Source organism: Anomalospiza imberbis, chromosome 4, assembly GCF_031753505.1.
Source record: "Anomalospiza imberbis isolate Cuckoo-Finch-1a 21T00152 chromosome 4, ASM3175350v1, whole genome shotgun sequence".
Classification (NCBI taxonomy): Eukaryota; Metazoa; Chordata; class Aves; order Passeriformes; family Viduidae; genus Anomalospiza; species Anomalospiza imberbis.
In genome coordinates this window covers 12,425,270-12,453,267 of record NC_089684.1, presented here as the reverse complement: position 1 = coordinate 12,453,267, position 27,998 = coordinate 12,425,270, and the positions used below count along the sequence as shown (strand labels likewise).

The 27,998-nt window shown below is 35.4% G+C and overlaps 1 protein-coding gene across 21 annotated transcripts in view; it reads left to right on the top strand.

The window, feature by feature from the left end:
* TLL1 (tolloid like 1) overlaps positions 1-27,998 on the top strand; it is a 126,662-nt gene that overhangs the window by 81,696 nt on the left and 16,968 nt on the right. For all 21 annotated transcript variants that reach the window (XM_068187126.1, XM_068187125.1, XM_068187145.1 and 18 more), the window contains 8 exons: positions 1,357-1,472; positions 6,812-6,914; positions 8,110-8,226; positions 9,150-9,295; positions 15,159-15,354; positions 16,802-16,927; positions 19,799-19,959; positions 22,856-23,036. In XM_068187126.1, coding sequence (XP_068043227.1) covers positions 1,357-1,472; positions 6,812-6,914; positions 8,110-8,226; positions 9,150-9,295; positions 15,159-15,354; positions 16,802-16,927; positions 19,799-19,959; positions 22,856-23,036 — 1,146 coding nt within the window. The remainder of the gene's footprint in view (positions 1-1,356; positions 1,473-6,811; positions 6,915-8,109; positions 8,227-9,149; positions 9,296-15,158; positions 15,355-16,801; positions 16,928-19,798; positions 19,960-22,855; positions 23,037-27,998) is intronic.

The following is a 27,998-nucleotide window of genomic DNA, read 5'->3' as shown; positions in this document are numbered from 1 at the left end:
CTGATATAACCTTTTCACCAAAAGGGCTTTGTGCAGAAATATCACTTGCTGTGGCTGCCTGCAATTTTTTAAAGATAAAACCACATTTTTTAAATGAAGGGAGGAAAATATTTTCTTCTCCTGTTTCATTCATAAAGGACACAGTAATGGTGGCTTTAGCCATTACTCTTCTTGAGGACTGTGCTACTCTTTCCTTTCTTTTCTCATCATGATAAGCATTTGAGTATCAGAGAGCTTATTTAAGGCCTTGAATATGATTTACACCTGATATAAGTGTAGTTGTCCGATCACATCTTAGATGTATTTTAACAAAACAGCTTTTCAGCTGTGTTGTCTGTCTTTGTCATAGGCAATCTTTTCTTTGTCCTCTTCTATTTAAAGATTTTCTTGAACATTTATAATTCATCAATATTTTGATGACATGGTTGTTCACCTGCTGCCAATTGTAGCCCTGTAATTTGAAAGCACTGCAGATCTGGTTACACTGTTTGTCATGAGATAATATCAAATTCACATCTTGTATCACACCTGCAAAATCAGGGGGTGAAAAAATTTGATTAGGGTCAAAAAAGATGACTTACTAAGGTGCAACACCCTACCAAAATCAGTTTTAATGGTGGAGAGTGGCAGTAACTTCCAATGTTATATTTTAGTGTGAAGATGATTTCTTAGCCAGCATCCACCAGCATCTAGCAGCATGATTGACAGGTGAGAGAAGGGTGCTAAAAGCTTCAATAATAAAGAATATAAAAGCCTTTGGTATTTTAAGACTTTACATTTGCTTTGCTTTTATTACTTTTATCTGTACAAATCACTCTTGCTAAGAGACTTTGTCGAATATAGGATTTAGTTTTTTATACCAACACAAATAAGTGAGTTTAGGTCAAATCAGTTTTTCATGTGGGTAAAGGACTAAATTAAATAAAACCACTGAAAAAAATTCAGTGTGATGCAATTCATGTTGCGCTAGTATTTCTTTTATTTCCTAAAGGATGTCTAACTTTTTTTTAATTACCAAAATAGTCCTATGTATAATATTGCAGTTGATTGACAACAATGATATTTTTTAAGGCTGCCATAATTTGGTTATGTCAGCAGACAACACACAAGTGAAATAGTTAATGTAATAAAATTACAGTAGTAATAGTTAATGTAATAAAAACATCCTGCATAAAATGGAATTAATGTCAGACTGGCTTAAAACCATGGCTTTTAATGAATTGTAAACTAACTAGTTTATTTTCCATTCTGCATCTGCAGTGAGTTAAATTTATTCTGAGTAGATACTGGAAAGATGCATTTTTCTCCATTAGGCACATTAAATTTTATATTTTTACTGTAATTTGTTTCTTTCAGCCTGTGGAGAAACACTGCAGGAATCTACAGGCAACTTTTCTTCTCCTGGATTTCCAAATGGTTACCCTTCCTACACACACTGCATATGGCGAATCTCTGTGACCCCGGGAGAGAAGGTATTTATTTTAACGTTCCTTTAGCTAGACACAGATACGATTTTCAAAGTAAAGTAAAATCTTACTTTTTTGTTTAAGTTTAAAAGATGCATATTAATTGAAAATAATGGTGTGTCATAAAAAATGGGACCGTGGACTATGTACTATTGACTTTACTTTGATATGTGGCATCAGAACCATGTAATAATCAAATCAATGGATGTACTTGTGAAATAAAGACATGATTTCTATCTGCTGTATGCTTGCGCCATGAATTCCCTTTAAAACTGACTCCCAGTTCAATTTATGGTTCAATATAAAAGTAGAAGAGGTGATTCAGGCTCCTGAATGGTCCATTTTCCAGTATGGGCTTGGGCAAGCTGAGGTGTATGGGACTGATAGCTGGGCTGTAACTAAGGAAGTTCTTAGTGTATTCAAGAAGGTGTTTCTAAAATGAAACCATAATAACATGAGTAAAGAAAGTGTCATTGTGGATGTTCCCTGGAATTGGTTCTAATGCATATTGTTTTACTTTCTGAAGATCAATTTTATGGGGAAAAGAGTAGGGAAAAAATGGGCTTGGTGAGAGCGGCTTGGAGAGAGAAATGTGCCATCCTAGTGAAAGCAAAACCTGTCCTTCTTGTGTACACTTTCAAAATGTGCTAGCTAAATCTCATTTTAAATTATTGGCTCAAATATCATCCTGCTTCAAAACAAATAAGGATAGAGGGAGTGATAAAAAGCTTTAGCTGAGTCAAAATATGCAGGAAAAAGGATGTAAGTTTCCTCACATGAAGCAGTGGCTAATATCAAGCAGTCAAGTACTAAAGACAAGAATACAGAATTCAAAGACTGAAATATAGAATCTAACAGATTCAGTACTGGCAAGTTCAAATAGGAAGACTCAGCACTTGCCCCCAGATATTTCAGTCATTTGTCTCAGAAGTCTTCCACTATGTATGAATTGGACATTTTTTTCTCCTGATTGTATTACTTTGTTCCTTGTTTCTTTCAGGTCAGGGTCCTGGTAGGCACCCACAATGTATACTCTTGTTGTTCTAATACATCCTGAGGAGCTGTAAGGGCATTTGCTACTGTGGGGAATGAAAGAAAAGTAATTTGGAGAGTGTTTGTCCTCCTCTGGGCAAGAGCCAGAGACAAGAGGAAAACTAAACACTCTCTGCTGGGAGGAAAAGGGTGGCTCAGCAGGTTGTCAGGGAAAAAAAATTAGGAGATGAATAAGAGAATGTTTGTGCAAAAGATGAAAATTAATCTAGATAGTGAATTTATGTCTCCATTATTTGTGTTACATTTTAGATATTACTGTGATAACAGAAAAAATGGCTTAGGTTTTTTTTTCCCACAACTCCATTAAAAAAAATAAAAAAGTGTGTTCATCTACAGTTATTTGCTCTTGGAAAAAATACTTACATCTGAGTTCATGTTGATGTTTAAGTATTTATAGCATACTCCAACTTTGTGTAAGCCTATTTGTAGACACCAGTGTAATGTTAATATGTTTGTAATCTAACAAGAAAAATAGTCTTGAGTTTGTAACCACCACTGAAGCTGTATTATACTAGACAATATCTTAATGGGGGAAAGCCCCTACGTTGAAGTCATCAAAGTGAGAAGACTGATTCCTTTCCCAATTTACCTGCTTCCCCAAATGAGGAAAAGAATAAGCAGAATTTTCTACTTGAAATTTTACATGACAAGTCATATCCATAGGGCACCGTTATTACCTCCAAACTCTCTAGTCTCCATATAGTTCAGTAAGAATAAAGTAAATTATATTTGTGCTAGTGTCAAAAAGTCTGTTTGTCCATGCTATTCCCATAGGATATTGGCTGTCTTGAGATTAAGAACCCTATGAGGTTCTTTTTCTTCCCATGAGGTCTAAATATTAGCTAAAGCATATATCATGATGCCTTGGACAAGCATTATACTTGATCCAAATTTTTCTCAATAAATGGTGATAACATTTTCATATAATGAAGGGAAAAGGAAAATAGATTCAAATTTTTGTTCCTTTGCTGCTTTGGCCCTGATAAATCTCAGGAATATTGTGTGGAGATTAGAGCATATGCAAGTGCATCATGCCATGTTCTGAAAGGTCAGTGAGCACTTTAGTCACCTAAAAATAAATTGGAAAGGCTTTGCCTAGTTCTTTTCTATTTATTTATTGAGATTTAACATTCTGCTGTATGAGCATAGTTTGGATGACTTCTATCCATGCTTCTTTCTGCAAGTGAGGACTCTTCGGATCTTTGATACCCAGAAATTTAACGAAGGCTGGAACTGCAGTGGCATGCACAAGTTTTGGAATTCCCTTTATTCACAAGGCATCATGAATTGCCAAGCCAACATAATATATGTGTGTTCCTCATAGTAAAACAAGGTAGTCCTTTTACTTTTGAGACTTAAGACCACATGGTAAACTACAGCTATAAAATATGTACTCAGTATATCTATACACAGAAAAGTCTTAGAGGGAGGATGGTGTTATTAATACTGTATGCCCCCAGGCAGGGTGAATCCTACTTCTGGTGTGTAGAAATTTTACTGGTATAGGGAGAGTTGCAACTGTGCCAGTGTTTTATTTGAATTTGCCTTTTTGAATAGGTTGCACTACTTCTGAAATTTCCTTAATGTTTTACATGAAAGATAAAATAGTCCAGAAAAATCCTTGATTGATATGGGTAAAAAATGCCACCTGCAAAAACCTAGGTTGGTATTACTGGTATTTGTTGTATATTTTGTGCTTTCTTATCTCAGGCAATAGGAGGTATGATATATTCTCTTGGAAGCTGCAGTAGCTCGATCAAATCTGCTGTGTAATCAATAATTCTTTAATTGTGCTGACAAATACCCATTGATTGTTTTTCCTGGGAAGCCTCTCAGCAGTCCTGTCCCCTTCAACAAGCTCTGCCTTGTCTATAGCTCTATTTAATACTTTGCAGAATAGCAAATCAGAATCTTAAATACATTTAGACTCGTTTGGTTCATGCCCAGAAATCATGCTGTGACAGACTGGGGGTTCTGCCTATGTACAGCTAATGAATTCTGGTCAGTGTTAAGAAATTGCTGTATCATCAAATACCTTGGCATGTCAGAGTGAAAAAAGGCTGTGAAGGTTATTTCATGTAGTTTCAAAAGCAGGGGCCATTGATGAGGCTCATTAAATTTTAACCGTTTCCATTTAGATAGCAGCACTTTAAGACATTGACGATTACAGCTAAGTGAAACCATCCATTTCCCAACCCTATCCTGGCAAATGAGGTTTGGAAAAAGGTAAATTTCCAAACAAAAAAACAGAGGAGAAAACTGGTATTTCAGCCGTGTCATGGAAAAAGGAAAACTTGTGGCTAGACTGGTGAGAGACCTCCAGGCTCTAAGGAGCTGAAGCAGTAGAGGAGGTATAGGTTGTGGCTTCTGTAGCTTGCTTCCAGCAGAGCCAGCTGGGTCAGTGTAAGCAGCTGTCTGCATCTCATCAGGGCAAAGACAAAGGGCTCCCCCTTGTGAACCCCTCTGACTGCACAGATAGTTGGCATGGCTGGAAGAGGACAGGACTGATGAGGGCAGAAGGCTTTCCAAGCAGTATGGCTAAGTACAGAGGTACCCACTTATCTTTTGAGAAAAAAAGGGATGGATGCAAATGGATGATTTGAGGAGTACAAAAGTTTTGTAAGTTGGTGTGGTCTCTATTTGAAGGAAGAGTTGAAGGAGAAAAATTTTGCCAAAGACAGAGAATTTCTGCATATAAGAATGATCTCTCTGCCATCCTCTGAAGTAGATTCAAATAGGATTTGGAAATGTATTAAAAAACTGAAGCAGAGTAAAGCATATGGATATTTTTACTTTTAGCCAGCTCTTCATATTTCTCATGGTAAATAGGTGGTTTGGGAATTCTGGCAATATCTGTGCATTTATTCCTTCAGCGAATCTTCCTGAAGGACTGTCCAAGTAGTAAAGACAGAATGTCCTGTGGGTTAAATATCCATGAAAGGGTGCATGAAACCGAGAAGTTTTGAAATGGAACTAAACCATCTTATATGACTGTCTGGGTTCATTTCTCCAGTTACGGTGTTAAAATTTTTTCCTTGCATCTGGAATAAGGGTAAATTCCTATCCTTTCAACTGCCACTCACAGCTGCTCCATAGGCTGCCATAGAGATGTATTTTTGCAGTGTGAGGTACCTGCTACTGTGCAGCAATTTGTGTTTGTTTTATAATGGCAGGTTTCAATTGCAAGTTTCTAGGATGAAAGCTAAGTTAATACCAATTCTGTGCTCAAATCTGAGTAGGGAAGAATTTCAGTTAGTTTGAAATATTTATTTATGTGCACTGAGGAACTGATTCTGAAGAAGAGGAATTGTTTTTCCAAGTATACCTAAATCAAATAAAAAGGTATTAATTGGAAATTGTTTTATAATACAAAATATGCATAAATTTTAATGTGCTTATTTGGATTTATCACTGTAATTGCAGCTCATGATGCTAAGACTATCCCAGTCAGCCAGGTTTTAAACTGTAGCTATGGTGCTAATGTGTGATCAGGACAGTTCCTATTCCTGTGTTAAAAGTGTAAGTTAATGGCAGTTTAGGATTAATATTTCTAAAACAGGGATAACATAATTTAATGTAAGGGTAATCCTTGTAGTAAGTATTGAAGATATGCCTGTTTACAGATATTCTCAATAACAAACACTTGGAGTCCAAATTCAAAAGTTCAGAAATGCGCAGAACTCCGATTTCTGTAAAGAAAGCTTTATTATCATTTCATTAAGAATCATTAAGGGACTGTATACCATTTCTTATTCGTGAACTTTCTTTCAGAATTACTGTCCAATATTGTCAACATTTATATGTGTCAAAGTCAAATATCTTGTCAAAACAACAGTAGGAAAAGCACAAACCAAAAGAAAACAATTATTTTAATTTTTTTTAATTGCAGCTGATTATAATCAGTGCTGGTTATAGTCAAAATGTAATGGAAGAGGAATTGGCAGAAGAATAATCAAGTAACATACTTAAAATTATATTACTCTTATATTTTACCTAATTAACATTTACAAATTTTTATTTCTTAGTGTAAAACCTCCTGTGAGCAATTAAATCTGAGTAGTTTGTCTTGAATTTGCACAAATATATGAGATTCAATACAATAAAGTTTTCATGTTCCCAAGAAACTTTTGCGTAGTCAAAGAAATAATTGAGGAGAGGATAATTAAATGTCTGAATAGTTGTAATTCCATTACAGATGACCACTCTGGCTTCAGTTCTTCAGAATGTTGTCGAGATTGTTTTTCTCTTATTTACCACACATGATTTATTTCGGCCTTCTCATCTGATTGCAGATCGTTTTAAACTTTACCACCATGGACCTTTACAAGAGCAGTCTCTGTTGGTACGACTATATTGAAGTAAGAGATGGCTACTGGAGAAAATCCTCTCTGCTTGGTATGCAACTGTTAAACACTGCACCATCCACTGCACCACACTCATTGGGCTCAGTGGACCTGCTGTCGAACCCGCAACAAACTTCTTGGGTTTCGGGTGTCTAGAATGGATCTAAACTTGGGGATGGGAAAAAAACCCTCTAAATGGCCTTGACTTCAAGCCTCAAGCCTTCCTTTCGCTGCAGCTTGTCATTATTCAGCTGCAAGTGTGGAAAGATGACAACTACAAAATGTGCAAGATTTTGCTTTGCTTATGGATATTGAATTATGAAGCTGCCATAGTTTTTTTTTTTTTTTTTTTTTTTAGAGAAATAGGGAAGAAGTGTACAGACAAATCTGTAGAGCATGTGATGGGAAATTCATAGGTTATGTGATGAGAACATGCACCTGTTGTAGAGCTGTTCTTACGAGCTCTGTGCCTGTACCTTTAAGATTATGAGCAGATTGCTTCTCTTTGTTGTTTGTGTGCCCTTCCCTGCTCTTGCAGAGAAGAGACATGCAAAGCAATAGTGAATTGGGTTGCAACTGAAATGTAAAAGCTGTAGTCATCCTATTTTAATTCAGAAGGTTGGTGGGAAGATTTCACCTCCTGTACTGCTAGTGCCCTGGTACAGAGGACAGCTCTCTAACAGGAATGTCTATTTTCTTGGCCTTGAACAGTAAATAAAGAAGAAACAGTTAAGACCAGACAGTAATTATCCTCTTCACCTGTTCTCTATCAACTAGAACAACAGAAATTTTACCTACCTAGGCAGACTTTAAGAGGGTAATGTGGAACAGGTCATTTAGATGTTACATTTAAAATCTCTTTGGCCCTTAGGCACAATCAGTTGTATTAGTGTGACCTACATTTGTTCCTTTTTTAAGATTAGTACTCACTTTTCCCTTCCAAAATGCATGTGTTTTTATCTATATAAACAACCTCTAATAATATGTTTTTTCATTAATTCCCCTAAGGTTTTAAGCTTAGACTTGTGAGCCTGACTGCAATAAAAAGTTCTGAAAGCTTTATAATAAAATCTTTGTGTGTTAGGTCCTGATCTGCAGAAACACATGTGCTTAACCATAAGCGTATGGGTAGTTCCACTGAGTTGGTTCTGCTACTTCTGCCTATAATGTTAAACACTTGTATAAATGTTTGCAGCATTTGGCTTCAGAGGCGGCAGAAAATGCAGTTACTGGTTGCATGTTTTTAGGCAGGTTTTGTGGTGACAAACTGCCAGAAGTGCTCACATCCAACGACAGCAGGATGTGGATTGAGTTCCGCAGCAGCAGCAACTGGGTTGGGAAGGGTTTTGCAGCAGTTTATGAAGGTAAGCCTCTTACAGCATTAAAAATAAATTGGTTATGGAAGAATAATATTAACCAGATACCTTTTGATATTAATCATCCCTCACCAAAACTAACATATGAAATTAGTATTTTATCACTAAGACACAGTAGGTGCTAAATTACTAGGCAGGGCATTTAGAAACTCCTCCCGTGAGCGGATTTCAGCTGAGCTCTTTTTCAGGGAAATCACTGATAATGATCATAAACATTTTTTATTTGTCATTAATTTACTAAATATGCATGTTCTTGCACTTAGTGTTTGCAAAGATTTCTGTGTGTACTTTCTGTTTATCCTTCAGAAAAATATGTCTTATATTTTCCATATACTCTGGGCATAGTTAACAAAGGCGCCCATGCACATTGGGTATATTGGCAAGTCAACATTTACCTGTTTGAAATAGAACCTGTACTTTTCATGAAAATATTTTTTAATTTATATTAACTGTTTCTTCAAACTGAATGCAAGCTTGAAGTGATAAACTGTAGCTTAAAATGCATAGATCATTATAAAATACGAGATTTTGTCTCTTTCTAAAGGTTTGTAAATATCAGTGAAGAATGTTTATTAGGTATATTTCAAGGGTGAACAAAAATTTAATTATTTTGACTCTTGAAATATATTCTGTAAGATGTATAGATTCAGATTATCCATGATTACAAATTCATCCTCAACACTGTAGACATGTTTAGAGCTATTAGAAATGCTAAATTATATTTGCTAACTAAAATACATATAATGGTTTAAATCAATTGTGTTTTCAATAATTTATCCTTGGTAGATTTAAGTATTGTCCAGAACAATTTTATTATTAGTCTTGAAAATGGGATCTTATATTGTCACTTTGGGCATGGGGAAATTACAGAAAATGTCATTATTGACAGTAAAATGTTATGCTTTTATCAGCTATTTGTGGAGGTGAAATCCACAAAAATGAAGGCCAGATCCAGTCTCCCAATTATCCTGATGACTACAGACCAATGAAGGAATGTGTATGGAAAATAACAGTGTCAGAAAACTACAATGTAGGATTAACCTTTCAAGCTTTTGAGGTAAAGCCTTTTAACTAATCTCAGACAAGCATCTAGTGGCTAAGTGACAGTGAAATTTAAGGGAATATTTATTAAACCTGTGAATGAATCGAAGAGTTCTTGATGATAAATTAACTCCACAATCCATTAAAGTTTCACTTCCCCAGAAATTTTCAAAATTAAAGATTTCTTATGTTATCTGTAATATTTGAATTAGAATGTTAAAATTACTGAAGATAGTTACATTTTACCAAGTTCATCATCCAGCTCAGCAAGTTTACTTCAGTATTCTGTTGAACAACTACGACTTTTTATCTCTGCTAAATCTTATTTTCAAAAATGAATACATGGCTGGAGAAAAAAAACACTGTTCTTAGGCTTCTGCTTTAAAAAGGAAAAAAAACCCTAAAACTAATATTTAGCTCACAAACCTGTATTTAGTGAGGAAAGAAAAAAGATGTGATGAGTCCTCATAGGTGTATGTTTTTAGTGTACATCATGCTGTCTATAACATTGCTAAACTGTGGTAAACTATTATATAAAAAAGAAAAAGTAATATTTCGTGTCTGTTTTATTCCTACACAATACACCAGCTTTAGATACATTTTGAGTTAATTTGAGTTAATTGAGTAAATTTTGAGTTAATTTGTTTTCTTTGACTATGCTTCAGCAGTAAGGGCATGAAGAACGTTTTTTAAAAATCTGGACTTTTTGGCTTTATGTTGTACGTAGATCTAAAAACAAGTATAGTAAACATAGCTGTAATTTCCAACCTGACACTTTAGTCTTGCAGACAGATTTCAGGGTTATGGCACATTTTTGCTCTGACTGGTAGAAAGACTTGAGTATGAGACAACAATGAGTTGGGACTTTATCAGCAATTATGAATGTAAAGTATAGAAGTTTGAATATTTTTATAGGTTCTACTGAATTTTGCTTTTTTAATCCTGAATTAATGTCAGTTCTAGTGCAGACAAGATCAACTTCCCCTGATCTTCTGAGTCTGCTTGACCTGGCTCAAGATTACTTACCATAGTATGTTAGTGTCTTTATTTAAGCCCTGTTGAAAATGAACATTTTGAGTACCTTTTATATAATTTACTGACCAGATATGGAGCTTTTCTAGTCTGCCATTGCTGCTCAGCATTTTTTAGTGTGATGACAAGGTAAATGGCCCTATTCCTCTGCAAAAGAGACTTGCTGCACTATTTGGTCTGGATGCAGTTGATCAGCAATGGTCTACACGTGCTTGAACTGACCTCAGTTCAGTATCATCACTGGGAGAATCAAATATCTCTCCCTTTCTTTCAGAACCTTTACAATTTACAAGTGTGAAGATGGCATGCTTATGCCTCACCATACAGGAAATAACCAGAAGCAAAGGACCAGTAAACCACAGAACATTTTAGTAGACAAGTGATTAAGGCCTTAGGAAAAAATGTGCAGGTTTCCTTCAGACTCTTTAGTATTATGGCACTCTCTAGAGGTGAGACATGTGGACTAACACCTCATAAGAAGAAAGAGGAAATTGAGCAGAAACACAATCAGGGGACAATCTCAAGTTGGGGCTTATGCTTCATATGTTTTGAAAAGGAAAAAAAAAAGTTCCAACAGTAGGGACTTGAAATACTTTTCCAGGGAGAGTCTGAGCTGTAATTCCAGAGTGGCAAGATGCCCTTGAGCACCAAATGAGGCACCCCAGACAAGCACAAGACTGTTATATCTGTCTTTGTGGCATCTCTTACTGGCTCATCCACTGGGCTCCCTGCTGAGGATGGGAGTTGCTTTGGGAGCTGCTCTGGAGTGCCTGGACATTCACCACTGGGTCCAATTTCCATTTCTGCTCCCAGCTCTTGAAGGTAGGTGTTTTGGTTTTTGGTACTGAGTCCCGCTCTGGACTGAACTCTTGGTGCACTGCCCAGTAAAACAAAAAGTTGTTTAAAAATCACTGTTCTTGGTGCCAGCTGAGATAGAAAAAAGTAAATGTCAGGCCAGAGAGTTATTGCAGTGTGTTTGTGAGAAAATTACTTCTCTGTCTTCCGAAAGGTACAGTTAAGCAAGAGGAATTCTCATTATCCCTCTGTAATACTAGAAAAAATAACTGTATAAATAACCTTCATTCTGAAATGAAAGCACTAGGGAAACTGAGAATTTCAAACTGTATCAATGAGTCATCTTGTTTTGCCTGCTGTGGGCAACACATTTTCCACTGAGTGCAGGATTCCACTTTCTAATTTGGCTGCTATAATTTCCACAGTCTGTGTGAGAGTAGAGATGTTGGGACTGGGAACTCCATATTCTTCATTGTTACTGTCACCTTTACAATATTGTTCTTTGAAAATTAGCAGTTTTTTTTTTTTTTGTAAGTTTATTTGCTTTTTTATTTAAGAACTTTTTTTGGAAGTCTCTCCAGCTAAAAAAAATCCAGAGGGTTTGTAGAGCAGTTTCATATTAATCTTCCTCATTTGAGTGACCTTGTTAAACTCTTTGTAGGTAGCAATAGTTTAAATTATTTTTACATAAATCAGGGAATAAAATTTATCTGATCTACTGATTTCAGTAGGCATATATACCACCTTTTATGACTGAAATCTAAAACCTGAGGCAGATATGTTTGCCTGTATTGCAGTTTGACCTTATGAACAAAAAAATTAACAATGACAAAAAATAAAGATTTTTACTGCAATAGGATTGCTCCCATATTTGCCCTTCATATCCTTTTTTCTCTCTCTTTTTTATTGTTTTTGGTTCAGTTTTAGGGTTTTTTTTTTTGTTTGATTGATTTAATTGTTATTTTTTACCTTCATTTTTTCCTATTGGAGGAGTGATATAAGACAAAGGTACTCCAGATGTGTATTTTTTTGGTTTTTTGTGGGTTTTTTGGTTTGGTTGGTTTGTTGTTGTTTTTCTAAACCTGAAACTATCTATGAGGCCTATTTTTTTGAGAAGAGAATGTCTCTGGCTTGCCATTTCTCTGGGAGATTTCGTAGTGTTTTACTGCTCTTATGTGCCTGCTTTAGTAATTTTTCTGACATTTTCTTGACTTAGTTCTCTGATGCCATTTAAATTCTAGGTTTCCTCCAAGGCCTTCAGGAGCCAAGGTTACCTTTCAGTTTCCTATAGGAAATGCATTTTTCTGTAAAAACTTTTTAGATATGATTTTTTTTTAAATTTGCTAATATTCCGCGTATTTCTTCTCATCCACATGTAATACCATGTGACTATCTTGTGAAATTTTAGTGCTCCAGTAAACAAGATTTATGGGATCAGTCCAGTTACAACCAAATTCACCAGGGGTCCTTTCATAAACTGGAAGAGATTTTCCTTGAGGAACAAATAGGAAGTAGGAAGAATAAGAAAGATACACAGAAAATATAGGAGGAAGCAGGAGGAATAAGAGACTATTGCAAGTGTAATAGGCCTTTGTATGGTAGTGTTCCCAGATGATAGTACCACATAACCTTAAAGCTTGAGATATGGAAAAAAACCCCACATTTTATAATATTTTCTTTCATTGATTACCAAGTACCAGTTATTTCTCAAAACCACAATACTTATCTGTTAGTTTACATATAGGTGTAACACTTCAATATTGATAATACTGGCATCACATGCACTAGCAGTAAACGAAATATAAGTGAATATGGTAGAACAGCCACCTTTCAAATGGGTTTTTTTTGAAACTCAGTAGCACTTTGCAAGTTGGTTGATTTTTATAGTCCTAGCAAGTTTAGAATCTTACTCCTATACAAAATGTATTTTTAGCTGTTTTCTTCTGCCCAAAGTAAAGTGATCCTCAGAAAAGAAATTATTAATTCGCCTCAATGAAGTTTGGCGCATGTAACTCGGAGCCACTCTTGGCTGGTGGATAATTATAATTTCCATATTGCCCATAAAAATGGAAACATGGAAAAAACTGATGTTAATTAAATGTCTTGTGTACTGAAGTTACGACAGATGTGTGGGGAAAATGCACAATTTTTCATTGATATTAGTGAGCTTTGAACTGATTCACTTCTCAATTTTTACTGAGATAACAAGGCAGACTTAATTTCAAATTAGAATATGATGTAATGAATTTATTATTTAGATTAATGAAAATTTGGAATTACTATTGTCAAAAACTTACCTGTGCTCATGTACTGCATTAGTTGCATACAATTTCCACTAAAATTAGCAATAGGTGGTTGCATCCCAAATCTTCCTTGCTTTCCTCACTCATTCCCAAACTCTGTCCCAAGCAATTCCTGAGTAAAATACTAGGAAATTTCAATAAATTGCAATATGGTTAGTGACAGAGGAGTGGGTCAGAGAAAATTATGCATGTAAATGCCTGGAGAATTGGAAATTTGGAAAGAAGACAGAGAAGTGTCTAAGTGTGTAAGTGCCATATTTTGATGCGACTAAAATGGCATAAAATCAAACAGTTCCTTCCCTCCAGTTTTCCCTCTTACATAAGAAATCTTAATGTGCTGAGTGGAATCTCCTTAGTCTGTGGTCATTCCTGAGCTTCGTGTTGGTCGTGATACACAAGTAGAGCAGAGAACCAGTAGATACTTCTGCTTACTGTGAAGCTTAGGTGCAAGAAAAACTCTCTCTGGAGATCAAATGTAGATTTTTCTGGGCTTAGTTTAGACTTTATTGATTTAGCAGAATGTAGATGTGCTGATTAGATTTGAGGCTTTCTCCAACTCTTCTGCTTGACTGTGATACTGTCTCCCTCCCCATCCTCTCTATCCCTAAGCTTGCCTCTCCCAACTCAGCCAGTTAGTTTAACAAGAGTGTTCTTACAGGAATTATTTTTGAATGCTTGGATATAGTTAATTCTGTTATTAATAAGACAGAGCAATGTGAAATATTCCAGCAGTATAATCACCCAGCTCAAGAGGGTATTTAATTTTGTTGAGAAAGACACACTCTCAATAAAGACAAGCACCATAAATTATCTAGCTTCTGGACAAAGTCATATTTGGGCTGCTACTGCTTTCCTCTCTGGTGCAATTCCCATTCTGATCGACTCTGCAAATACTATTATGTAAAGAGCACAAGGCTCACTACTCAAGTAGACATGCACACATGCCCGCTCACATATTAGTCTGTGTTCAAATGTCATCCAGCAGAAAGTTTAAACAGAAAAGGAAATTTTTCAGTTGTTCCAGTTTCAGTAGGCTTCTCCATCAGTACAGTGAAGATTCACTCATTGACCCAGAAAATCAAAAGAAATCAGGAACCTGAAATCAGGAATTGTGCAAGAGAAACTGGCTGCATTGGCCACAGAAAAATTAGTTTCTTTTTGTCCTCTGTTATCTTGATTATTTAAGAGCTGATCATTTTAGATGTGTGTTTGGATCTAATTTTTCAGATGAATCAAATTCCTTATGCACCTCAATTTTCTACCTTTATCCTGTAACATCAGTGAACAGTGCCAAATGCAAAATTTTGCGCTGTCTGGAGATTAAAGGGATATTCTAAAAATCTTATCATATTGATGAAAATTGAGCTTTTTAATATTGCTAAAATGGTGAATATTTCTGACCTGTTTAGTTGCTGAGCCATTAATCTTCTTTAGCTGAGTGCATATGAGAAAAGAGGACTTTACTTGAGATGAGAGTAGAAGTTTAGCAGAACACTAGGAAGCTTAGAGGTGAGCATGTCTTTTTTAGTTTTTTCCCCAGTTAGACTGTTGTGTCCTTAGTAACATTTATTTTTTTTTAATAGAAAACAAGTATAGTTAAAATCAATTCAGTGATGTTCGTTCATCTTCCTGCTGCTTGAACCCTAAACAGAGACCTTAACCTTAACTTTGAAAAATATAAATTCTTGTTATCTGACTGATACTTATGGTCAAGTTCAGGTAGGTCATTTTGAAAATTATGTTTTACAGATTGAAAGACATGACAACTGTGCGTATGACTACTTGGAAATCCGAGATGGAACAAATGAGAATAGTCCTTTAATTGGTCACTTTTGTGGCTATGACAAGCCAGAAGACATTAGATCTACCTCTAATACCCTATGGATGAAGTTTGTCTCTGATGGAACTGTTAACAAAGCAGGGTTTGCAGCTAACTTTTTTAAAGGTAAGTATTAAAACATATTTTGAGACAGCTGAACAGCTGTTATGAACAGCTTATCACTTCTTGGACTAGAAAAATTATGAAAAGATGTTAAAAATATTTCTCAATCTTTTTTTACTAATAGAGTGTATTGTCTCTAGAAAAAATTTTCCTGGGCATACAATTTATTCAAAACAAAACAATAGAGGTTTTTGTATTTCCTAGTAAAATGTGTCCAAGGAATGAAGGAATATATTCAGAACATCTTTCTACTGTCTTCAGGTTCAGTTAATCAGCTTCTGAAACATATCTAATTTTGTTAAAAAGTAGCTCTTTTTTTACATTGTGCTGTCAAATATAAAGTTAAACAGTATAATTGCAAATGACTTTTTTTCCCCATTTAAGTTTTTTTTTTTATTTTCTTTGTCTAAATCTTGTCAGATTTTTTCCAATTTATTTTCTGGATTGGTCTGCTTTATAAATTTATTACTCTCTGTAAGCAGGGAAAAAACCCAAAAGAACAGATCAGAAATCACATTGAGTAATAACCTCATAGTCTTCCTTCAGTTATGGGTGTTTTTTTGGGAGAGGAGGATGTCATACAAATGCAGCTATGCCTGAAGAATTTGATGCATGGAAAGTTGTAATTTGCACACGGTGCTGCTGGTGGCACAGTTAAAGCCACCGGCAGAGGTGTGGCCATGGTGACACCTGAAGTACAGGTCATGCCACCAGGAAAGCCTTTTTGCTCTTTTGAAAAGAAACCATAGCTTTTCTAATCCTAACTGATAGTTTTCATTGTAGATAATTATAACTTTGAAGGCTATGGGCATGAGAGTAGTAGTTCTTATTTTTTTTTCCTTAGAAATTACTTGTCTTGGTGTAAGAAAACAATATTCCAGCATCTGAGGAATATTTCAGTAATGAATCTCATGGGTATATTTCAGAGCTAGTAGAGAGAACACACAATTCCTTTCCCTCCCCCAGTCCTGATTCATCTTGTTCCTCTTAATATCAGGAGAATAAAAACCTAGGATTTGAGGATTCTGTTAATCTGTTTTTGAGTATGAATTCAGGATAATGTACAGATTGATTCTGAGGGAGATAAAGTGCCCTTCAAGTGACCCTTCTGTGGATTTTCCATCTTTCCTTCAATACTTTGTACAATCTTTAGATTATGGCTGCCTGATGCTGCACACAAAGTGCTTATAAATTAGTTCTGCAGCTGTCAGTAGATATTGTTAAAAAAAAAGAAAAAAACAAAACCAGATCCCACAAAGGAAGAATTTTTATTTGCTCTGTTGCAGGTGTCCTTAGCATTTGAAAATCCTCTAGTCAGCAACCACTGTGGTTTATGTAGTGTATCTTACAATGGCAAGCATTTAGCTTTCTGGGTTAATATTGATCCAGCAGTTACAGCTGAGGAAGGTAATTATTTAACACATTTTTGCATTCTTGCCTGTCTTGGCAGAGGAAGATGAATGTGCCAAACCTGACAATGGTGGCTGTGAGCAGCGCTGTGTAAATACCCTGGGCAGTTACCAGTGCGCCTGCGATCCTGGTTATGAACTTGGTCCTGACAAGAAGAGTTGTGAAGGTACAGTGTGCTGCTGTCTTATGGGCTCTTAAAGCTCTCTGAGTGCCATTGCCTGAATGAAATGCTACACATTTCTTAGGCTCTGTCTGAGCAGCATGAGATCTGTGGAACCCAACCCAGAAAACCAGTGCTGTCCTTTTAGTAGTCATGCCAGAGCCATGGTTGTCCCATGTCTGTCAGCAACTTCATTTTGCAGATTTTCTGTTTGTCAGTCAGGAATGGTGCAAAGTAGGACTTCATACTACTTATTACACTGTTCTTACTCACTAAAGCAAAGTCTCTCAAGGAGACAATTAGCAGCAGAATAATGTGCCACTTTCTCAGAATCAGACTTTAACGACCCCTCTGACCACCTCTGACTGGGATGTGCCTGGGAAGCTGGCAGGTCTAGAAGAGCAAGGTGCTCTATTTTAGCTCAAAGCTCAGAGGAATCCTCCCCTCTCCTAGTCACACTGTGGGCTTTTCTTACTTTACAGGGTGAGCAAAGCATGTTCAAATAATCATTTGGAGAAAAAAGAAAGAGATAAGCAGAAGTCTCTGTAAACATAGGATTGAACTGAGATAAGATTTTGCATTCTATGCATATTTTATATCAAAGGAAAGAACCATAAGCTCTTGATCATAATGCACCAACTATTATTTGAGTTTTACTTATAGACACCAATAAATCAAAGGATAGCACAAATTTATTCTTAGCTGATCTGTTTGACTAGTGAATGAATTTTGAAAATTGGGGTGCTTGGAGTCCTGGTTTTCTTCTGATGCAATTCACTGGTCTCTCTTTGTTCTAATTTCCTGTCTTTAATTAATTATTTTTCACAGTCTGGGGTAGTTTTGCCTAGTTTCTCTGCAATTCTTTTTTTGTTATTTTGCTTTTGGATCTACAGGGTTGGTTTTGGTTTTTTTGTTTGTTGTATGTTTGTGTGAGCTGGTGGAAGTCGTAGATTAAAGGCATGTTAGATGGTGGCTCTCATCAAGCTGGTTGGGTTTTTTTGGTTGTTTTTCCTCCCTCCCCCATCTTTAGTAAAGAGAACATTGGAAAAATAATTTATTTGGATGTCTGCACATTAGGTAGACAATAAGAAAATAAGTTTAATCAAAGAGGTGGGGCATGAAGACAGGGGTTTGATCTCTGGGCTTTTGATCATCAGCCCAAATTTACATAAGGAATTGAGTTTAGTCTGCTTGCTGACTCAAGTCAAAATATTAGAGAAGTCTTTCAGAATACTCTTCTCTCTGCATCTGAAAAATAGAAAAGAAATACATTCCTGGCACCCAAACAGTAAAGCAACTCTGTCAAAAGAAGTCACTCTAAACACTGTAGTGCAGTGTAGAGCAAAAACCCTGAGTTATCCCTAAAAGTGTATGTGTTTGTTTCAGTTGAGGTGGCACTCACTGTATGTAGATAGTACTTGGAACTGCTGGATCAAAATTACTGTGTAGTCACTGTGAAAATTCCTTGTTATAGTTCGGGCCTTTGGGGGTGAGCTAGCTGTATTAATTCACATGTGAGTAGGTGCCTCTAGTCAGATCAGAAGCTTTGCCTTATACTTCACTGCAGTGTTGTTATGCACAGAAATTTGCTTTATGATCTTCTAATCCAAGTCTCTATCAATGGCAGCATATTAGGGTTAAGATTTTCTTTTTTCACTATTTCCACATTTCCTGCCCTTGCCTCAAGGATCAATAGAACAATGTTTAAAAGCAGAAATTGAAATCTGGCAGTAGTTTCTCTGACCCAGATTGGATCATTTGAGAGGACAGCTTGTGTCATCTGGGTGCATTCTCTAAACCTATGTCTGGTCTCTTTCGATACAGTGAGATGTGACCCAGGGTCTTTGTCCAGCCATTCCCATCAGATTACTTTTACATGTATACCAAGAAGTGTTCTGCATGGAAAACTAGGGACCAGGAGAAACACTGGTGTGTGTCTGAGCTGACAAAATGAGCCTTGACACAGTAACTGCTGAATTCTCCCAGCTGTGTTAGATGGAGTAGATGCAATATGTGAGATCATCAGCTAGACTGCAATAGCCAGTTTTTAAAGCATTCAGTGTTAGTGGAGAGCAGTTTAGTAGATCTCCCTCCTTCAGCTCTCTGGAAGGAGATTTGTGGATGATTTCCAGCACTGTCACAGTGCTGTAATGGTTATCAATGTAGCAGAGTGTGATTGAGAGCTTCTCTAAATCCCTTTGCTTTCCCTAAAAAAATAAAAAAGTTGCACAGATGGAAAAGATGAGTTTATCCTTTGCTAGTTGAACTGCATTCAAGAACATAATACGGTATTTTTCTGTTTTATGGAGGTGATTATTTGGCATATATTTGGAAATAAGAGGCATTTTCTCTCTTAATTGAACATCCATGATTCAGCAAAAACAATTGTGACTGAAGTGTATGTGACTGTTCTTCTAAAGAAGTGACCCTACCTAGTAGGTTATGGGAGGCATATACAGCCATATGAGCTGAGACAGGTAGGGCTGATTCTGATCAAGGAGAGAAGCACATCTTAAGTATCCTTCTGTCAGAAGAGGGGTGGTCAAGGTCTTGGGGAGGGCAGTGAGGTCAGAGGACTTGCATGGGAAAGGCTGTGAGAGAATAACCAGAGTCTCTGGAGGGAGGGGAAACGAATGAATATGATAACGCCTTGTGTAGTCCTGAAACTTATCTCTGCTCACAAACCTGCAAGCTGTTCAAGATAGGGGCTGTCTCTTTCTCTTTGTTTGCACCAAGCATGATAAAGTAAGATTCTGATTAGTCTGTCTGGGCATTGCAGCATATAAGTAATGAGAGGACTGATTCTTCTCAGCATGCTTCTGTTTATAGTAAAACACACTGTCAGTCAAGAAATGATGTTCTCTTTTAATTTTACAGCTGCTTGTGGAGGACTCCTGACAAAGCTAAATGGGACTATAACCACACCAGGGTGGCCAAAAGAGTATCCTCCAAACAAAAACTGTGTGTGGCAGGTGGTTGCCCCAACACAATACCGAATTTCAATGAAGTTTGAGTTTTTTGAGTTAGAAGGGAATGAAGTAAGTAACCGTGAACGAAGAGCTACACAATCTGTTATACTCTAAATGGTTTCACAAGCATTCAAAAATAGATATTGTCTTATAAAACCCTTGCTGACCTTTCATGTGCTGATAATAAGCAAGGATATTCTTGTTTTCGTTTTGGGACTGTTTCTGGATTCTTTCAAAACAAACATGGAAAGAATAGCTCTCTTTTACATATCATCTAAATGTATATGTATTACAAGAAATTTTAAAAAATGTTCTCTGCTGAGTCTCAGCTGACTTTTTTATCAACAAAATAAAACAGAGCAAATGGGGCTGAAGCATATTGGAAAGAATTCAAGAGAAGAAAATCTGGAGAAACCAAATCATCTTTACAGGCTGACTACAAAGAATACACATACGCTGTGGTTAGTGATGGAGTGAGGGAGCATTTAAATCACTTACAAGTATCTCACTAGGGGAATACTTTGAGCAGTACCAGAAATAAGTCACAATAGAGCAGCAGCAGTTTTTGAGCTGGGCAACCCCCAGAGGTATGGGGGATCTTCTGCCCAGGTAGGAGGAGGAACAGAGCAGAGCCCTCCATGTGTAAAGGATGCTCCTTACAGCTTTAAACAAAATCGTGGGGGTGCTTTTTTGGATGTGAAGCAGTAATGTGGGTTTCAACATCCTTTTCAGCTTTTGTTCTGCTTTGTAGGCAATTCTCTGTCATATCCTTGAATTCCCTCACCACACTCCAGCCATAACATGCTGTGACCACTGAGTTTATATGCGCATTCTTTACATGGCATTAAGAACACAAATTCCAGGATGTTATTTCTGACATTTCTATTTATTTCTGAATAAATCTGTAGCAATGTATTTAGTATAAAGATGCCCACCTTTTGGGCAGATGTATTTGAAGGGACAAAAGCCGGAGTTTGATTTATAACTAAGAACCAAACCAGCCGTGACTTCTCCAAAATACCTCAATATTACTTTCAGAGGCACCAATGTTGGATTTTTTCCCCTGTAATTTTTTGGAGTGGGTTGTCAACTTCATGAAATTCCAATTTTCAATGATATATGTAAGTTACATTCATGTCCTGTAATCATTATTACTAGAAGTGCAAGAGATGTAATAAAAGCTTAAAAGTCCCAAAGAATTAAAATTTAATTACCATTTGATCGAGTCATAAAAACCTTTTTCTTGCACTTTCTTGGTACATGGGCAAGATTTGCTAGGAAAACAACTGGCATCTAATGAAGTTAAATAACTTCTCTAAGGTCATAAAAGACATGTAACATAAGCAGATAGAAAAATTCTAAATGTGTTTCAACAATCAGAACTGGAGTTTGATCATCCCATGTGCAACTAAATCTTGGCTTCATACTGTTAAATAGTAGTACTAAGGAGAAATGCCTGTGAAAATCAGAAGAAAAATATAATATCTGGAAAGTCCTAATATATTGTCTGAGTGCAGACACAAAATGTATACATATATGAAATACTCTATTTTTTTTTAATTTGTTATAGGCGCTCAGTTCTTTTACACTATTACAATTTTAATATTTTGCATTCACATTGTGCAGTTTATTTGTAAATTTTTTTCAGTGAAGTGTAGTATAGAGGGAATTAGACTATCTGAAATTACATTTGATTTCTGATCTGAACCTATGCAACCATAAAAACTCACCACTATTATATTGTTGGAATTGTTAGGATTTATCAGTGTAGTTAGCTATAATTGAAAATCACATGCATTATTAGAAATATGTCTTCCAATTAGTATAGATCAGCATGTGGCAGTAACTCAAGTTTTATGAATCTTTGTGTTCTTTATACGGTACAGGAAGAGTTTCAACTGAATTAGTCACTTTTCAACTCTGCCACATGTGAAAATTGTTCCGGTAACAATAAAAGTTTAATCTGCATCTTCAGTGTATTATATTAAAACCAACTGGAAATTATGATAATTTTTCATAGAGAGAACAACAGAGGCCAAAACATCCTTTTCTGTTATTCCCTTCCAGCTCCCCTGACACTTTTTTTTTTAGAAATTGCAATTTTTCAAATACAGCTTGGATTTAATGGACCAATATAAGCTCTGTGTGAATCGTCCTGGCCAATGTTCTCTCTTAAGCTATTAATTGCAGACAACTGGGACATTTTTGATTAAATGATTGATAGTTGAGCCTAAGAAGCTTAGAAGTTTTTGGCTGGATGGCTTTAAGTTGACCAAGGGATTATGCATTGCAAGTATTAGCATTAGAACTAGGCTTTGCATAAGGCTTTTTTATTACATTATATTACTTTATTTTTAACCTTTTAATAAAAATGGCATACATCCTGGTCCAAATTATAGCTATGCTACTGTTGGTGAAAGTTGCATGGTTTTAATAGTGGAAAGTTATATATTTGGAAATAAATGAATAGATCTTAAATATGTAATGATAAAAACTTACCTTGTAAGTTTCCAGGTGAAAATTAATATTTAAAAAAATCTTTGAGATGCAATCAGTAGAAGGTTTGGGGTATGTGGTTTATAGCATGCAGATAGGTATAATTTTTAAGATGAATGTTTCTAGATTTTAGTTTACTGTTAATAGAATGCTTACTTTTTAAATTAAGTGGAAATGCTTTTAAGCATCTTGAAATTTAGATATTAAACACAGGTCAGTATCTATAAAAATATAAGCTGGAATGTAATTCATAGTATAGTTATGTGTCAGTGACTTAAAATATTCTTACCTAAAATCAACAAATGTAAGAATTTACAAATGCTTTCAGAATCAGGAAAAAGTGAAGAAGGCTATTGGTCATTTATTATTCAGCAGCAATATATATCCTGATCAGAATTCTGGCATTTGTAAACGGCTTCATGCTTTTATTTTGATTGGCCAAATATTTTTTCTTTCTTTCTTTTCTCAGGTTTGCAAGTACGATTATGTGGAGATTCGCAGTGGCCTTTCTTCTGATTCCAAGCTCCACGGCAAATTCTGCGGTACAGAAGTGCCTGAGGTTATCACCTCTCAGTACAACAACATGCGCATTGAGTTTCGCTCTGACAACACTGTCTCAAAAAAAGGCTTCAAGGCACACTTCTTCTCAGGTATGGAAAAGTACCCTTGTAAGTACCTCTGGGTGTCCACTGACTAGGTGGAGTGACCACAATTTTGGTATGAAAACAAGTGGCTTCTTTGCTTATGGTTTTCCTGGTAGCTTTGAATTAGTTTTATTTACATAAACATAAACCACTCTCCTGTCTTAAAATACCATTTTGAATTGTAATGTCTGTAGAAAATATATGGAACATATCTATGTACTTAAATAACAGCAGGAGCAAGTAAACTTTGTGAGATACAGAGGACAAAAGAAAATTTACTGTATTTCTAGATTTTAATTAGATTTCATTTATCCTAAGTTTTATTGCTATTTTTTCAAATCCCCGTTGTAAAGGGATACGAATTGCACACTGTGTACTCTTGTATTTTTTCTACTCAAATCTCTTAATATATTCCATTTGTTGGGAAATTACCACTTTGTTGTACAACATTTGTTTAACATTATGGCTACATCTGTGCCAAACTTTGCACTTCTTAATGTTTTGCAGAAGAACAGAGTTTAAGATCTTGATCTGGGAAAAAAAAACTGTGTCTTTTTATTTATGAGTGTAATTTTACTGAGGGAGATCAGAGCAGTGGAAGTTTATATCGTATTAGGACTTAGACTGTTGAATAAAGTTTCACGTAAGTGAAGCTTAAGATGTGAGGAAATATTTGCTCAACTGTGGCCTCTGTAATTACCCATTTAGTTAGGAATATAGAAATCTGGCTCTGGCAGGAGACCACTCAGTGTTTGTAGCAAAAGTTTGCTTTATGGTTTTTCCGGCATGTTTTCATACACATAAAGGGATAGGTAACTTACGTTGTGTAAACCAACAAAAAACACCAGTTCCATCTGCCCACCTCCCTAAACCAGATGTCAAACTGAAGAATTTGGGAGTTGAATTGTGCCCCAGATTTTTTGATAGCAGTGAAAAATCTGAATTTGAAGACTCCTGATTCTGATTAGCATGTAGTAAAATATACTAGCATTATCAGCATTTGTTTGCTTAAAATATTTTATCAAAACTGAAATGAAAAGGTATTTCATTGGTTACTGCTAATAACTAATAATTATGACTATTAAGAATCTGTATTATGTGTAAGGAATATGGTTTGGAAAGTGAAAAAATATCTACCATGGCAAAAAGTTTAGACTTTCAGTATTTTCTTATTATGACTGTTTTGATCCTTTTATTAAGCAACTATGAAAGATGGCAAGAGGTGTTTTGCCTCATACAAAGACATAACAAACATTTAATCTCTTTTAAGTATATCTCTTTCCTAGTAATCACATTTCTCTGGTCATAATGTTCCAAATATCCATCTTTACCCATAGTAACACTTTTTACTTTTAAATTTATGATTTACATTAACAAGAAACATTCAAGGTTTACTCATTATTTGTAGTAAATACATATGTGCACACAACAGAGCTTCCTCCTAGAAGCACACAACTAGTCATTTTATGTTGGTCTAGTTGTGGCAGCAGGAATTGTCACATTGACTTTTACAGGAAAATATATTGACATGTTCAAGTTCTAAAAACTGCAAATGAAATTTGTTAAATCTTCCTAAGTTCTTACAGATATTTCAGATAAGACTGGCAATGATAGTGTAGTAATTTATATAAGCCCTGTGGTTCAGAAGTTGTATTTCTGGACATCCTGGTCATCTATACATCTATAGTCAGTTAAATTTTGTTACTTTTTGTTAAAGTAATAGTTCATCTTCGCATATGTATTTATTTCTTTTGCTCAAGTGACTTTTTTTAAATGAGTGGGTTCCACCAATGCTGTATCTTGGGGAAAGACTAGGCCAAAGATCATGGATTACAAAGCATAAGGTTGTAATTCTTCAGAATTAATTTTTCCCTTGTATATTTCACTTCTGAATGAAATGTTATCTTTCCCTCTTAAACAATAAGAAATGTTTAAGAATGTCATTGATCACAGAATAAATTCTTTAGTCAGAGATAAGTTTGAATTAATTAATTTTTTAATGAATAGAAATGTGTGACGTGTCCTAGATATAGTCAATATCTAATCCCTTTCAAAAAGAAAGATAGTTTGATATAGAAAGCCTTTGGATCTGTAAGTATGTAAATTTACTGAGTGCTTCATAATGCATTCCTGCCAGCATTTCATATGAGTTCAAATATCTGAATATAATATAAATATTTTATTTTTTATGCTTTCTCAATTATTTTCCACTTGTTCTAATTTCTAGCAGATTCCATTCTTCTGTGTCATCTGGCTTTCCCTGTTTGACAATGTTTTCTGATTAAAACAGAAATTTTGTAATACTTGAGAAAAATCAAACTTCTGAATTTTAATTATCTAAAAAGAAGATGTCAGCTCCAAATAATTAATCAGACATCTTAGGCCTGTCAGAAAACACTGTTACTCTCTTATCCCTGAATTCCTTAATATGGGCATAATATGCTATTGATCTGTCAATGAAGATCAGACTTGAGACTTCAAGTATTTTGTCTTTTGGGAGTTGATGACATAATTTTTCAGCTGATGAAGTGTTGGTTTTTAACTGTTTATATGTATATTAATCTTTAGAATACAATAATTTTAGAATGATATCTGTGTAGAAATACTTAGACACTTGATTGAAGGCATTTACCAATTTTATTAATTGATTCACAATAGATGTGTAAGCACTTAGTTATAAAGACATAAATAATGGAAAAAAATGTAATGAGTAAAACACTGCCTCTTGCACTCTATTCACCAGTAAAGGGCATATGCAATGCTCAGCAAGATAAAAGGATGGATAAGTTACATTAGTGTGAAGATTAGGAACTGAAAAATGTTCCTCAAGCACAGCCAAAGAACTACTCTTTTCTTCAGCAACTCTTTTGGTGGTGGATTCTGCACCACAGCTAGAGATGAGAAAGCATGGCCCAGCTCCAGCTTAGACGACAGAAAGCAGTTTTTGGGTGGTTGAAACCTGCTGTGATAAACTGTGAAAGCAAACAGTGACATGGGGCAACATATGACCTGCATTAGGAAGGTATTTATGTTGATACAAGACAACATGTAATTATATTTTTGGCTGTAAAATAGTGTTAACAGCCAGACAGGTGCCACTGGAAAGTGAGAATTTTTTTTTCAGCATTCTGTAAAATTTACATTTGATGGGACAATTATGAAGAAAGCTCAGTTAGGAGTCTCTGCAGGGATCTTGCTGAACTACAGAGACTCTAATGTATATTTATAATCAAGTTTCTCAGATAAAGAGCGGAAACTAGGGGGTCACTATATATTATTAAAAAAAAACCTTTTAATAAAACTTATTGGAAATGGATATTAAGCTTCTTAACAAAAAAATTCCAATAATTAGTTTTTTATTCTTCTCCCTCTGTCTTCTGTCCTCCTCTGTCTCCTGATTCTGTTATAAGAACAGGACCTAGGAGTAAGTCCCTGCAGGACTTAGCACACACTGCTAAGCCTGTAAGACTAGAGAAGTATTAAATAACTCCAAAAGGATAACAACTATAAGTATATATTTTTAAAAATGCTTTTATTTCTGTGATCTTTCTGAAAAGATAACCTAAGGATTAGTCATAGTTAAACATTAAACTGCTTCCATTTATCATAAGTTTCAGACTTCAGTGTTTTAAAGAAACATGATTGATTCTTTGCATAAATATTCAAAATATACATGGGTTTTGATATAATGTAGAAACGAGGTTTGTTGGGACATCTCTTCTTGGGTGGTGATTCATTGGGCAGTTAAAATGAGAAAGCTAGAATGTTTCTAGCCTTGAACAAAATCTCATCTCTGGTGCCATCCTGGTACATTTTTTTCCACAGACAAGAAAGCTGCCTGCAAAGAGAAAATTTTTGTTTTTGAATCTTGCAAGGACTTGATACAGGTCCCTTCAGGCCAAGTACGTATTATTCACAGACTGGTGGCCTCTGAGGGTCTCAGAGGTACGACCATTTGTCCTCAGAATGATTCAATCTATTATTATCTTGAGAATGGATCTTTCCTTCTTCTGAGTACTGAAATGAGAAAAGAAAGAAAGTATCCATTTAAAATTGGGGATACTAATTTCCATCTGTCAGCAGAACAAATGGCTTTGTTTTTACATGGCAAAACATTTGTTCTTGTAACTAATACAGACTAATTGTTTTTTTTTTTTTTTTTTTTTTTCACAAATTTTTAAACTGGGCAATCAATTTGACAGAAAGTCTGTTCTCAATTATGAAGTGTGAGGAAGGCTTGTTCAACAGTTGCATCCTTGATTAACTATGTACAAGTAATTATTGTAGTTCAAATGTGTTCCAAAATTTCTCCTTTCTACCTTCTGTCCATTATTTTATTTCTGAGGACATCCAACATGGGATTATTTGCTTATGCACTTGTCTCTTAAGAGATTATTTTATAGAATATAAGCATATCTAATGTTAAAATACTTTTCAGTGTTTTCACAGAGTTTGGTGGATGATGAAAATGCACAGGGCTTTTATTTAGAATTTGTGCTCCTACTCCATATTTGAAAGCCTAACTTGAATGCATTTTGAGCTTGCCTTCCTTTCATGTTGTTATTCTGGTGGAAAATTACAAACTAATACTTAGGAGGGAAATATTGAAGACTTTTGTTCATATTTGCTTTAATTTCTACTTGCTTGCTACTTTTCACTTGCAATGTGGACTTAATTTGTGATAGTGCTTGATTTTTCAAAATTATGACTTTGGTTCAAAATTGCATAGATTTGCTGCCTCAGTTAGGGACTCACTTTGCAAGGTGCATAAATAGTGTATTGTGGAGTTTCTGTGCTGTCTTTCATCATCAAAATGACAAGTAGTATCTCTTTGAATGCATGGTTCCAATAGGTATCTATGTTTTCAACTATTTCTTAACCTTCAAATCTGTTCACATTTGCAGAAAGCTTCCAAAAACTTTCAATACAAACAGATTTGAGATTTACAGTACAAAGTGCAATGGGTGC